The 14,681-nt window shown below is 43.5% G+C and overlaps 1 protein-coding gene across 1 annotated transcript in view; it reads right to left on the bottom strand.

The window, feature by feature from the left end:
- The window catches only part of CAMK4 (calcium/calmodulin dependent protein kinase IV), a 184,687-nt gene that overhangs the window by 132,800 nt on the left and 37,206 nt on the right, over nucleotides 1–14,681 (bottom strand). The window contains exon 2 of the mRNA XM_054986096.1: nucleotides 4,533–4,611. Coding sequence (XP_054842071.1) covers nucleotides 4,533–4,611 — 79 coding nt within the window. The remainder of the gene's footprint in view (nucleotides 1–4,532; nucleotides 4,612–14,681) is intronic.

Raw genomic sequence — 14,681 nt, 5'->3', positions numbered from 1 at the left:
GGATAGGCCTTCCCTCTGTCTGTGACTGGGTGGCCTTTTGGTTATGGCAAGCAGATGGCCCTGGCCCCTTATGGACCCCAGGGATATGGCATGGTTCCTTATAGGACACTTCCCCCGGGAGATATGGCATTGCCTGCGGGGGGGGGGGAGAATATATAAAGGGTTAGAACATGGATGACTTTACCCTTCTCTTCAGGGAACTAGAGAAGAAGGATATAGATGATCTGTATGATAGGGATAAGGAGAAGATCCGCTGTAGGCAGATTGTCAGGAACTGGACTCATTGGTTGTCTGGGTTCCTGGTTTATGCAGGGGTATTGGCTAGGGCACAGCCAGGTAGGGCTCTCCCCCTTTTCCAATACATGAATATTATATACAGGGGGTACATGGACTTTGAGGGGGTGGGTTGGTTGATACAGCTGTGGGTGCAGGTCATGGCCCTTGCCAAGTCCAACCTCAGGAATAGGAGCGAGAGTGATCATATGATTATTCTGCCCTCTCAGGGTTCAGTTTCCCGCACTTCTGCGGGGCAGCAGGTTTAAATACGGCTGCTTTGTTAAAGTGGGCAACTATATGCATGACTGCCCTGCATGCATGGGAACCCACCCATAATCTGCCTGCCCCAAAGGAAGACAGGGTGGGAAATGCTTTGGGGGCCGTGGGGGCCAACAAGGGCCTGGCAAAGGGGCCCAGCCCAGTAAAGCTGAGGGTACTTGAACGGTTTCTTCAGGTCTCTCCAAGGCGCAGGGTGCTGACTATTCATCCATTGTTTAGATGACTTTTTGATGTCTGGGCCAGCTGGCATGGGGCAGTGTGCCAGGCTTTTGGCAGGGGTCATGGAGTGTTCAGAGGAACTGGAGGTTCCTTTAGCTCATGAGAAAACAGAGAGACCGTTTGTTGTCATAGCATTCTTGGGAATAGAACTGGACACAGTACAACAGACCTTAAGGTTGCCCTTAGAGACGGTGGTAGATCTTGGGCTCGATTGGAGGGCTGCTTGAGTGGAGCCTAGATATCTCTCCTTGAGTTGCGGCAATTAGTTAGCCATTTAAACTTTGCCTGTAAGGCAGTTGCGCCTGGGAGGGCTTTCCTCAGGTGGCTGTGTGATGCTATGAGGGCCTTACGGTTGCCCCATCAGCGTTTAAGAATTAATAAGGGCATGCAGGATGACCTTTTGGTGTGGAAGGAATTCCTTTACACCTCTAATGAGGTGACTTTTTGGAGGGAGGAGCTTTTGCTAGAAGCCGAACTTCAAGTCACCTCTGATGCCTCCTGGTCTACAGGCTTTGGAGTCTTTTTAGGGGGCATTGGTGTGCTGACCAATGGCCCGCTGATTGTGTAGCCCAGGGATTGTCCAAAGAACTTACGTTTTTGGAGTCCTTTCCCTTGTTAGTGGCCGTGTGGCTTTGGGGATCACACACTTTTGGTCTGACAACTTGGCTGTCATGCATGTGGTCAAAACCATGGCATCTAGATCCCCCAGGGTGATGAGGCTGGTAAGGGCCTTTACATTGAAATGTGTGCAGATGAACATTTTGTTCAGGGCCAGGCATGTTCCAGGTGTTAATAACGGTGTGGCAGAGGCTTTGTCTTGCCAACAGATGGAATGATTCTGGCAGCTTGCCCCCTGGGCTGACAGGCAACCAGCGAGGATGCCCCAGGAGCTATGTGAGCTTGGACGGCGGAAGTAAATAGAGCAATCCAGCTGTCCATTGCCCCCAGTACACGCCAGGCCTACAACCGGGCGGTCGGGCAGCTTTACCAGTTCAGGGTGTTGGCAGGGCTCCAGCAGTAGTGGCTCATCCCACCTGAGCACTTGATGCACTTTGTGTAGTGCAGCGGGGCCGGGGCCTTGCAGTGAGGTCCATCAGGGGTCAGTTGGCCGCTTTAGCCTTCGCCAGCAAAGCACGTGGCTTACCTGAATTCACGGGTGTCTTCAGGATTAGAAAGATGCTGGAAGGCTGGGCCAGGGAGATAAAAATGCCACGTGACCCGAGGCAGCCCATCTCCCCATCAGTTCTTAAGGGACTGGGGACCGCATGGGCAGAAGTCTGTTGGTCAGCATTTGAACGGAAGCTTTTCCACGCTTCTGCCTTAATGGCATTTTTTGGAGCTCTGCGAGTTAGTGAGCTGATGGCCTCATCGCGTACAGATGCGTCTGGCCAGGCACTGAATGCCCGGGACATTAAATTTGTTGGGGATAAAGTCTCCAATGGGATCAGACGGTCCAAGACTGACCAGTGACAGCAGGGGAGCCCCTTGCTTTTGGGCCCCTGCTCTGAGCAAGAGCTGTGCCCTGTTAAGGCCCTCAAGGAATATGTCACGCTTCGTGGGGATGACCAAGGGGTTTTATTCCACCACAAAGATGGGGCCCCACTGACTAAATATCAGTTTGGGCAGTGACAGAGAGGGCCCTTAAGAATCTTGGCTTGTCAGGAGTCATGTTTGGAACCCAGACTGACCAGCGGCAGCGGGGAAGCACCTTGCTTTTGGGCCTGAGCTTTTGCTCTGAGCAGGAGCTGTGCCCTGTTAAGGCCCTCAAGGAATATGTCACGCTTCGTGGGGATGACCAAGGGGTCTTATTCCACCACGAAGATCAGGCCCCACTGACTAAATATCAGTTTTGGGTGGTGACAGAGAGGGCACTTAAGACAATTGGCTTGCCAGGGGTCAAATTCGGAACCCACTCCTTCCGGATTGGTGCGGCCTCCACAGCAGCTGCTGCTATGGGATACCCTCAGCAGGCGATTCAGAGAGTGGGCAGGTGGCGGTCAAGGGCGTTTCAGTCCTATGTCCAGCCCCTGCAGCAGTTTTAAATGGCAAACTACTTGTTCTTTCCTCAGGTGCCGTGTCGGGCCAGAAGAGGAAGAGAATCCTGATTTGTGTCCACAGCATGGTGTTCTGGGCGGCCAATCAAGCCAAGAGAACACAGTTTGGATCCCAGCTGGGCCTGAGCGCTGTGGCCACGGTGGATTGGCAGGGCAGGCGTGGTCTCAGATGGCCTGGCCTGCTGCCTCTCCTGTTTAGGGGACGGAAAGGTCCTCCCCCACACATTGTGGTCATTCACCTGGGTGGTAATGACCTTGGGCTGGTACAGGGCAAGGCCCTGTCGATGCAGGTAGCTGAGGACCTTGAATACATAAGCAGCCAATGGACGGGTGTGCTTATAGTATGGTCAGAGATGCTACAGCGACGGGTTTGGCGGGAGGCCTTTGACACCAGGGCGATAGAGAGGGCCCGATGCAAGGCTAACCACGCCATTAAGAGGTCTTTGGGGCAAGGCTTGGGTATTTATTTGCCATACCCCAAGATTAGGGCCGAATTTGCCCACCTCTATAGAGGCGACGGTGTCCACCTGGCACCTGAGGGCAATGATATTTTTCTAGATGACCTGCGGCAAGGGCTTCGGGTGGCTCTAGGCCACCTGTGGGGCGCGAGGGTCTAAGCAGAGGCTTGACCCTTGCGGTGGCAGGAGATTTTGGGAATAGGGTGCGGGCCGGTGAGCCCCTCTGGCATTTCCCCATGCGTGGGGTGCGGGGTCTGCCAGGACGGCGGGATGCTTTTGACGGCTCCTTGCTAGGAGGGCAGGCGCCTGAGGGGATCCCCAGGAGCAAGGCCCAACCTCATGCTAGACGGCTGGGGCGTAAAGGGTGCTTGAGGGGGGATCCTAGGCCTGGCTGCTGGGTTCCAGCCATTCATGGGATGGCCTATACCCGGGGCAGGGGGGCTCGCCCAGACAGGCAAGGCGGTGGTCAGTGGTATGACCCCAGGGCTTGACCTGTACCGCTTAGATAGCTCTTGCCGTGCATTACGTTTATGGTCATTTAATAAACGGCCCTTTATTCCAAGCCTGTGTCTGTCTCTTCCTTCCGGCTGGGGGTTCAATGTTGTAAACTGCTCTGAGTCCCCAGTGGAGAGAAAAACATGGTATAAATAGCTAAAGGAATAATTTATAATGATCTAAACTTCTCAAATCCTGGGATTCAGTAGCATCACCTCCCAAAGAAAGATGTAGTGCCTTTGTTCAAGTCCAATGGCTATATGGTGGCATAGAACGGACAAGAAGATTGCAACCTTTACAACAAGGGCAACCTTTGTTGTTACACGTGGTTTTGAGGAGGTAGACTCCTTCCACTCCCTTGCATTCATTCCTGCATAGTAGTTCTCGTTTCTGTACAGCATACCATGCCATACCTCATCCTATAGAACTAACTTGCAGAATGTCCACCCATACTTCTTTTTTCTCAGCAGGACATTATCCTGTCATCAAGCTATAGCTCCTAGTCATGTTCTCCTATAGTCATTACAACATACACAAGAACACAGATAGAATGCTACTCATACAAAAAACGACTAACTGCATAGTAAGCCTTTGGAAACAGATTCACTCCAAATGCTCATTTATCCATAGTTTCAACCTAGGGAAGAAGAAGAGTCGATGTAACTGTGGAGTAAAGAAATGAATAAATCTGTATTTTATAATGCATCCTCTACAATATAGCTCTAGCAAAAAGTAGGAAAGTGATACTTACAGTTTTTTTCAAGATTTTGACAGCATAGGGCTTCTGTGTTCCCTTCTGCCTGCATCTATAGACAACAGATGTAGCACCCCTGAATGAAAGAAAGAATGCTGTTTCATTTGCAAATACGTTCAGTATATTTATGTAATATTATATTTAGCTAAATAACACAGAGGTGTCTCTCAAAACTAGAAGTCTGCTTCAAATTCAATGTGCTGAAATTAAAAAATAAAACTTACATCCTTCAGATTTTTCACTTTGCTATATGAATTCAAATACTTGTCTTAGATTTATTTCAGATAAATTACTTATAATTTCACATCCACATGAGTATGTCCATTTAGCAGACATTCTCCGGACACGCGGGGGAGGGGGGAGTAGCATCATGGTGATCATGACCTACATATGTTCACTGAAATGAGAGTATAGAGCCTACACATGTACCAGTATATGTAAGTATGGCTGTCTCCATGCATTTGGGAACACTGGATCTACACTAGTTCCCAATCATGTGGAGAGAGCTCCAAAAACACATTCCTCTGTGATGGATCCCACATAGACTTCCACAGGATCAAGGAGTGGAGTTACCTTTGCATATTTCTCTCTCCCACAGCACCCTCAATGCTGTTCTGGGGAGGGGACAGGAGATCCCCAGGAACAGTTTGGAGGGAACTGGAAGTCTCCGTCAATGTCCATGGAAATCTTTGTGGGATCCATGTCAATGAATACATACAGGCTGGAGGCAGAGTTTGTCACTGGCATCCCACTGCCGCCCCGCCCCACTCCCGTGTACATGAACACACACATTCATTTTGCTCTGAAATAACACCCGCAAAGGGCACAACTGTGGAGGAAGCAGAAAGTTCTATGAATACAGTGCCCCCCCTTTCCCCCTTGAAAAATCTTGTGCATCTGGACCTAGATCTGGACTGGGACTATGGTGCAGGGGGAAGCAGGTTTTAAGCATTCCTCCTTGAGCTGTTTTTCTAACCTGAAATGGCATGAGGAAGCCACTATTTGTTCCAATGAGAAAACATACAAATGCTGATATGTAGTTGAGTTCTAAGAGTGCAATTCTAGGCATAGTTACACCCCAAAAATGCACTGTTAAGTCTCCGTTGGAAGAGAAACCTGCCGCGGCTGCCATTTGAGGGGCAGGAGGGCCCTTTTCCGCCTCCTCCTCTGCCCTGCAGGCCTGCAGCACAGCAGAGAAGGCCAAAAACGCCCTTTCCACCTCTCAAATGGCAGCCGTGGCTGCCATTTGAGGGGTGGAAAGGGCGTTTTTGGCCTTCTCCTCTGCTGCGCGGGCCTGCAGGGCAGCAAAGGAGGCCTCCACCACCCCAGCATCAGAGTGAAGGTAAGTGGGGGGGTGGGGCTTGGGGGGAGTGAGGGGCTGGGGCTGGGGCTAGGGCTGGGAGGGTGGGAGCTGGGGGTGGGGCTCAGGTTTGGGCCATTTAAATGGCCCTGCCTTGCAAGCAGCAGGTCCCTTTAAACTATCAGCTGGCAGGCAGCACGGGGGATTCCTCTGCCTGCCAGCTGATAGTTTAAAGGGTCCTGCCCCTTGCAAGTGACAGGAAAGGGCCCTTTAAACGATTAAATGCCCCTTTCCTTGCTGGAACCCCACGAACCCCACAAACCATGAACTGGTTCGTAACTGGGTCAGTTCCGTGCCAGTTAATGGTTCGTGGTTCATGGAAACCCCATGAACCACAAACCCCATGGTTTGGGTTTTTTTCTGGTTCATGCCCATGTCTAGTTATGATAAGGAAGACCTGGCACAGCAGAATCCTTCACACATTTTAAAGAAGTTGTAGTATAATGCAGATGTAAGTAATGACAAGATGGAAAAGGACAAAGGAAAAAAAATACTTTGACTAAAAGCCCTTTAAGTAAAGTTGAAGAAATCAAGTGGACCTAGTCCATTCACCAACAGGCCAGAAAAGTCTTTATGTACAACCAATTGCCTTTGCATACTACTTAAACAATGATCTTTGAGACTGACCGATGATACTACATGTGTAGCAAGTTCAATTAGCTAGATTTCTCAGTTGTTTCTCTATAGCTGTGGAACCTCCATTCTGGGTGTTCTTATAGTGGCAGAGAGCCACCACTATTGTTGTTGTTGGAAGGCTCCTTAAAGTGGAAGAAGACTAAAACTTTGTTGAAAGGAGTGGTAGGATAAAGTCATGTATACAGATAAGCTTTATCAAAATCTTTTCATTCAGGTTATCATACTTACCAACATATACAATATAAAATGTTAACATGAAAGGGGAAAGTTAATTTCTAGAAGACAGAGATAAAACACAATTCCATCAACATTTTAGCCAGTTATTTTGCAAATAGAGTACTGTGCACTAAATTGACAAAATGTATTGCTATCTAGCTGGAGTTGATTTGGCTCATTGCTAATGTTAAGCAATGGGTGTTTCAAATTAACAAATGCAAATTAACTATAGTTATTTCTTCATCTTGAAGATATTATAATTCTGCCTACATACAATAAAATTAACAAGCCTTTCATTTCAGCTGTTACAAAAATCTTTACCACACTTTAAAAAATACTATTGTCTAGCTCAGGGCTCATTTTGAGGGGGAACATGCAGGAATGCAGTTCCGGCAGTTCCCCAAAGAGGTCACGTCAGGTGGCCCCACCCACCTGACTCTCAGCCATTTTGGGCCTATTTCAGCCTGGATTGGGGCAGAAATGGCCCGGATTGGGTCTCTGACGGGCGGTATATCACTCTCCCACTCAGCAGAAGCCCTATCCTGACCATTTTGGGCCCCTTTTTGGCCATTTTCAGCCCCTTTTTGCCATTTTGGGCCCAATTTCGCCCCTGAATGGCTAGGATTGGGTCCAAAACAGCGAGGATAGGTGATGTCAGGGGTGTGTGGCATATGCAAATCAGATAGAGAAGATAACACAGAAAATTAATGCAAGTTGATATCCTGACAATTTAAAACGTTTATTTCAAGTTGCTTTCATCTCAGCTTTCATGCTGAGAATAAAGATCTGAATGTCTTATAAATAAAACCATTCTCTTCTTTGCCTAATAGATATACAGTTCTTTTTATAGATCATCCACATTAAACATGGCAATGAAATGCCCAGCTATAAAATTCCTCCTCAGTTCCTTATAAATTAGACTGTATAGTACATAGTATTTGCACAAATTCTTATCTATCCATAAACTACAAATGCCTACTGGTTGATGAACGGGGATTATATGATCTGATCTCTTAACGCAACGAAACTATGAAGTAAATAGTTTTGAATCAGCTCTATGTCTCTAAGTCAATCAACTTGACTTTCTTAAACCTGCAGTTCATTATCTTAAGTAAACAAAGTGACAAGTTCCAAGTACCTTTTTGGAAATACCTCAAAGGATTAAGTGGTGTGCTTGTAACTTCATAACTGTGGAGTGTCCCTTTAAGACATGAAGGATGAACCCAATATTCCTTAGTTGGAAAGGCATCTGCTGAGATGAAAGCAACTTGAAATAAACGTTTAGCCATTTCCTATACCAAGTAGCTTCTTGGAGTTGAATCCAAAGAGGCACTTGCTCAAGTAGAGGACACATCAGTTTGCAAAAGGCAAGGTCAATGGTTTCTGTAGATTTGTCACTTGACCTGCACTTCTGCTGTGATGGGGTGTAGCATGGAGATGCTGAAAACAGAGGGAGATGGAAAAATCCATTCTGCAAGTGGAGCTCTACTCACAGCTCTTTGAATCCAACACAGCTCTCAATAAGAGTTCAACTGACAAGAGAACCAGTCATCAGCATACAGCTAAACAGACACTTTGTGTGATGGACCTGACAAAGGGAAGTATATTACTATTTGTAGTTCTGCAACCAAAGTATTTATACAATAAAAGAATTAAAGCATTAAATACAATAAAATAAAATATAATAAAATAATTAAAGAGTGCTAATAAAATTCCTGTCTCAGTTCCCTAATACTAGATATTATGTCAGAAAACTTGTCCTTGTCTTCTATCATGTCTCACGGATATATATTCTAAATAGAGGGTTCTGATTAAAATAAATAATCTTCACTTTTCTATGGTATGAGCCATAATCAATCTCATTTGTGCCTGAAGAATGACACAGTGAGATCTGACAGCCACATAAAGCTGCCTTTTGTGCATTTACTTATCAAGTATTTGAACACATAGCTTTAATATACTATGCTTTGCTCTTTTCTAAAGCCTCCTTGATCCCCAAAGATTTACAGTGCAATCCTATGTAGAGTTCTTCCAGTCTAAGTCCATAGATTTCAGTAGGCTAAGGCTGTTGTAACGCTGCACAGGATTGCACTTTATTATCATTCAGACCTGCTTTAATGAAAGCCTGCAAACCAGTATGGATTGAAACATATAGAAAGTCTGATGGCACATCTAGCACATTTATCAGATGGTATTAATATGATCACCATTTCCCCCTCCCTACTTTTAAAGATAGTTACAATAATACTATTCCTCCCTCTTTTAGGAATTTATGTAAAAAAATTTGTTAGTACCGATGCACAGCAGTGAAGAATATATTCAAAAAATCACAAGGATCTTTAAAATATTTCAGAAGGAACGATATCTTCCCCAGGAGCTTCATTTTCATGAAAACCAGAATTAATCTTTTATTTCTGATCAAGTCCCTGCTGACCATAAATCCATTATATTCAGTTCAAGGAATCTAATTACACGGCAATTAACCCAACAACTACTTCTCTAAGATTAAATATATGTTCAAAGAGTCCTTCCCACTCATCTGTCATAATCTGGACATCAATTTTAAATGTTACCTCTTTTGTTCTTTGTGCACCTAAATTCCAAAACTAGGTAACAATCCTATGGATTGCTGCCTGCTCTATCTCAATCCACAACTATTTTATCTATTTGGTTTTCTTCATTTTCAGCAGTTGTATAAAATTTCTTTACTGCTTTTAAGAGATAATTTTGAGGTTCTAATCAGAGACACTCAATCACCTGGACAGTTCAGTGCATAAGCTGTACACAAGTTGTTGTAACTGTCATAGTTGAATGTTTGGTGAATGTTAATTTATATTTGAACAGTCTGTATATGTTCTTGATTGCACATTTATATTCTCATATTGCTTTTCTGTGCCTTTGCCACCCCCATCTTCTCTTCTCATTCTTTAAAGTACATCAAACATTTACATTTCACAATTATTAGCGAATTGCCCTTACTCTGCATTAGCTTCGTTTGGCACACTGGGCATGTAGCCAAAAAAGCTTTCACACAGCAATGATTCTCCATCTAGCTCTTGTTTCCACTGAATATGCAGAAGCATTTGCAGTTGCAAAGGAGAACCAATTTAGTATTTTCCCCTGTACTTTTCTTTCCTCAGCCACCTACCGCCACCACCACCCCATAAAAATCTTTTTCAGGCTTTTAAAAAATTGGTCCAATATATAATGATCTATTGTCATTATCTACTAGCTGCTCTGAATTTCCAGGATTCATTTTTCAAAACGTCTCTAGCCCTTTTTGTATTATGGGAACAGTGCACCTATTATACCTCCACAAGGAAAAGAGGTTATGAAAGTAATATCCAAAAGGAATATCAGAGAAGAATGGAAAGTAAGAAATATAGGAGTATAATAACAATAGGAATCAATTCCAGGGTTGCTTCCAATTTTTTCAGGTTTTCTCTGTCCCAAAGCCACGTTTTCCCGATCTGCTTTGAGAACTCACCTTCCACACACATCATCCTCATGCGTGTTTTGTGGGTGTTTGTCGCGGGAAAAAAAGGTCCCAAAACAGAAAATGCGTTCTTTATCTGTACCTCATCACAAATGACATTGGAATATTCCTGCCCAACTTTCCTTTTTTTCTTTTGAACGCATGCGGGATTGTGCTATACTGTTGTCCCATCTTTCCGCTTCTGTAGAAACTGGGCATGTGCCGTACTGTTCTCTACTGTTGATTTCCCGCTCAAAGTTTTAAATGCAAAAGTGTTTAATAAATATGCGAACAGTAGAATAGCACAATCGCACGATTCCATATCCTACTATATAAAAGGCAAACCGTGTTCCTCATCATTCACTCCTTATCCCTGTGGAGACATAGTACTCAGGGATAAGAAGTGAGTCGGGGGCAAAATGGTTTGCCTCCCAACGGCCTCCTTTGGGCCTCCAGAGGCCCGGAAGGGCCTAGCATGGCTGCAGGAAGGCTCAGTGCGGCAGTGAGGCCCTCCCAAAGCCCCACAGCAGTGACTGCAGGGCTCCCCATCACCTCCATGAGGCCTTGGGAGGGCCGCGCACAAGCCAAGCGGCAGCTGAGGAGTTGGAGGAGGAGGAGGCCCCTGCTCTCTTCCCCAATCCCCTCTTATTGACTGATGCCATGGGGAGAGGTGTGAGGAGGGGGAGTGCTGCTAGGGCCCACTGTATTTTCCCAAACAGGCCTTATTGCTAGTTTGAAATAAAATCACAAATGGCATTCCGTTCCCAATGGTGTTCCTAGACTGTTAATCTGATTGCTGAGTGAGCCAATGAAGCAAGCACTGCAGTACGGTTCCCTTTGTATACATAGATATTGTAATAGCACAAGAGCTGTTAAAAAAAGTTTAAAAGGGGGGGGGGGATTATACAATTGCTCATGTGAGCCAGACACAAGTGTGGGAGGAGTAACAGCAGGAGGAGGAGTTGGAGATTTGTGGGAGGACACTTCAAAAGTGCAAAAAAGCGTCCACATGCATTGATATCCTAGATAATCGCGCAGAAAAAACGGCATCAAAAATGAAAACGAACTAAAACAAGTTTCACAAAAAACACGTAAAAAGCGGGATCATTATGACTTGCTTGTGCATGGGTAACGATGACATGTGTAATGAGTGAGATAACCCCCCAAAGTTCCATTGGCAGGCCATCTCATTAAGGACATGTGGAAGCGACCCAAGAGAAAAGAAGGTCAGGAAGATACCAGCTCCAGGCAAGTAACATAAAGTAGTACTTACCTGCTAGTTTACCTATTATAAACTATTGTTTTCTGTTTACCTTAGTTTAATATTAAACTATATATTTGTTGCAATGTATAGTTCCTGAGACTCACTATGATTATGGAATATGGGACCCCTTTGATACTTACTATTAAACCATATCAGTGCTCAGAGTGTGGAAGAAGCTTTACTCAGAGTGGATATCTTGCTTCCCATCAACAAATCCACACAAGGGAGAAACCATATCAATGTCCTGTATGTGGCAATTGCTTCTGTTACAGTTCAATACTTGCTTACCATCAAAGAACCCATACAGAGGAGAAGCCTTTCGATGGGTCAACTAACCCTTGCAGACTTGGTTAAGAGCCTAGTGGTTATACTGGATCTACTGCTAGAGAAGCAAGTAAATACCGCTGCAAAAAAAGCCTTCTTCCAACTCACTCTAGCCTAGAAGATGGCCCACTACCTAGATACAGCTGATCTGGCCACCTGGTTTCATGCCACGGTAACGTCAAGAATAGACTATTGTAATGCATTCTATACAGGTCTCTCTTTGAAGTCAACTTGGAGACTTGAGTTGCTGTAGAACGCCGCTGCAGCTTGATTATTATCAGGAGCTAGGTGGTGCATGCATATTACTCCCATTATGCAGTCACTCCATTGGCTACTCATCAATTACTGGGCTCAGTTCAAGGTTTTGGCTATCACATACAAAACTCTTCATAGCTTGCCTGAAGAGGTCAGAAAAGCTCCCACTCTTCTGGCTTTCTGAAAATTATGTAAAAATGAATTATTCAGGAGGGATTTTTACACAGGTAATAGGACAGTGCTGTAAGAAAATGGTTCAGAGAGATGCTTTGGTAAAAAGGACTATAGACTAAGCTACTGTGAATCATCTGTTGCTGCAAGCATGCTCCTACAAGGTAGTTTTTGCATTGTTTAATATGTCATGTTAAATTGCTTATATTTTTTCCAGTATTGTTTCAACTCTTTATTGGATTTCTGCTTGTTTTTAAATTTCTGCAATCCATACCCTATTGTATTGTCGAAGGCTTTCATGGCTGGAGAACGATGGTTGTTGTGGATTTTCCGGGCTGTATAGCCGTGGTCTTGGTATTGTAGTTCCTGACGTTTTGCCAGCAGCTGTGACTGGCATCTTCAGAGGTGTAGCACCAAAAGACAGAGATCTCTCAGTGTCACAGTGTGGAAATTACCTGCCAACATCTTTTCTACACTGTGACACTGAGAGATCTGTCTTTTGGTGCTACACCTCTGAAGATGCCAGTCACAGCTGCTGGCGAAACATCAGGAACTACAATACCAAGACCACGGCTATACAGCCCGGAAAATCCACAACAACCACCATACCCCATTGTTTTGTTTATTGAATGTTCCACCCATTGATTGTATTGACTTGCACTGTGTAATCTCCACCTTCAGCCTCAGAGAGAAAGGCGGATGATAAATAATGTGAATAAATAAACTAAAGTAGCTTCTATTGATCCCAGAGAACTGACCTATGTAGTTAAACCCATGTACTACAAACACAATTTACTAAAAAAACGTATTTTGTTTTTAGTATTTTAGTATATTAAATCTGAGTCTATCAACTATATTGGATTTTAAAAACAAATGACTTAAAGTTTATTTGATCCTAATACTTCACTAATATAGAGCTTTTGTACCCAAGAATAATTTGTGAAGCTTCTTTTCTTTTTCCACTAAAGGATGCCCACCTCCCCTGCCTATAGGACTTTCAATTCAGTACATTCATTCCTTGAGAGATCCTTTGGCACCATATACCTTTAACAAAATTGGGCTAACTTCTACATCTCATCTAAAAATCCTCTTCATGGGAGACATTACATAACTTGAATTCCGTAATGGTTATCAATGTGGGTGTTATTTTCTTGAACTTCCTATGTACTTCAAGAGAAGGAAAGATTTTAAATATGTGACCTTCCAAACTGCTGAGTTTATACTTGCTTTTATAGCTATTGTCACTGTGGCAAACTGAACATGATTAACATTATAAAACTCGCAAGAGTTTAGAAAGGAAACAGAAATACAATATATTCTCTGCTACCTCTTCTACTAATATGCTCCTGCATAGCATCCTATGGGCCTTTCTGATCAGAAGCTGTGAAATGTGTCCTGGCCAAATACACTCAGGATGAAGTGGAGATATCCTGGCCAGTAGAGCTAGCCAGAAAATACCCTTCCATCTGCCCAACAGTTTAGGTTCATGTTAAACATCAGCCAAAATTCCTTCTAGAAGTTGTTTTTTAATTTTAAATTTTTATTATTAACAATTTATAACTTACAGAACATTGCGAAACATTACTAAATTTTTCTAGAAATTGTTAAAGCTAACAAATGACTAATCCATTCAGCTATGGAATACATTAGGATATAATTGTGATTGCTATGATTCCAATTTCCATTTGAAAAAGATTAGCTTTTTTAGTTATCAGAGGTACAATAGGATAATAGCTATAATCTAAATATACAAATAGCAGAATTCTAGAATACAAAGAATTCAGTATGGTGCTCTATTACACCTTTGAAATAAAATGAATCTTCTCAATGTTTCTCAGAAGTGCTGAAACCTTATTTCAAGAATAGTTTTTGCAACACACAAGAATTTAACAGCATCATACAATCATTTTTAAGCCTATCCACTAGATTCTTTAAAAAGGATTTATAGGGATGTAATTCTATTAAATTTAATATTTATGGGCCACGCATTAAGAGAGGTTTTAGAAAATATTTAATTTGTATGCATATTTACTGACATTTACATTAATCATTAAACAAACATATAACTTCTAACCTGATAGTAAGATGCCTAACACTTCAGTCTTGATCTTTCGATTTTAAAAATGAAACAGGCAATGTGTATAAAACTCAAAATATGTTTTCAACGCAGATACTACAGGTCAGATGAGCTGTGAGCTACAGAGCAGGTGAGATTTAGAGAAGATACTAAAGGGAAATATCACGTGTTTTATAGCACTTTCAGCTCAATTATTACATATACCCCAAATAGAAGTTACCCCGCTTCTCAATAATTTTGGTGTATTCTTGTGAACAGACAATCTTGCAAGCGTTTATAAACTGGAAGAGAACTGGTCTTTTTTAACACTCCATCTAAATTAATGTCCTGTTCTATTAACATAGGGTCTAATATAAAGAATGTTCTTG

Source organism: Eublepharis macularius, chromosome 8, assembly GCF_028583425.1.
Source record: "Eublepharis macularius isolate TG4126 chromosome 8, MPM_Emac_v1.0, whole genome shotgun sequence".
NCBI classification, from domain to species: Eukaryota; Metazoa; Chordata; class Lepidosauria; order Squamata; family Eublepharidae; genus Eublepharis; species Eublepharis macularius.
This window is presented reverse-complemented; position numbering and strand designations above follow the sequence as displayed.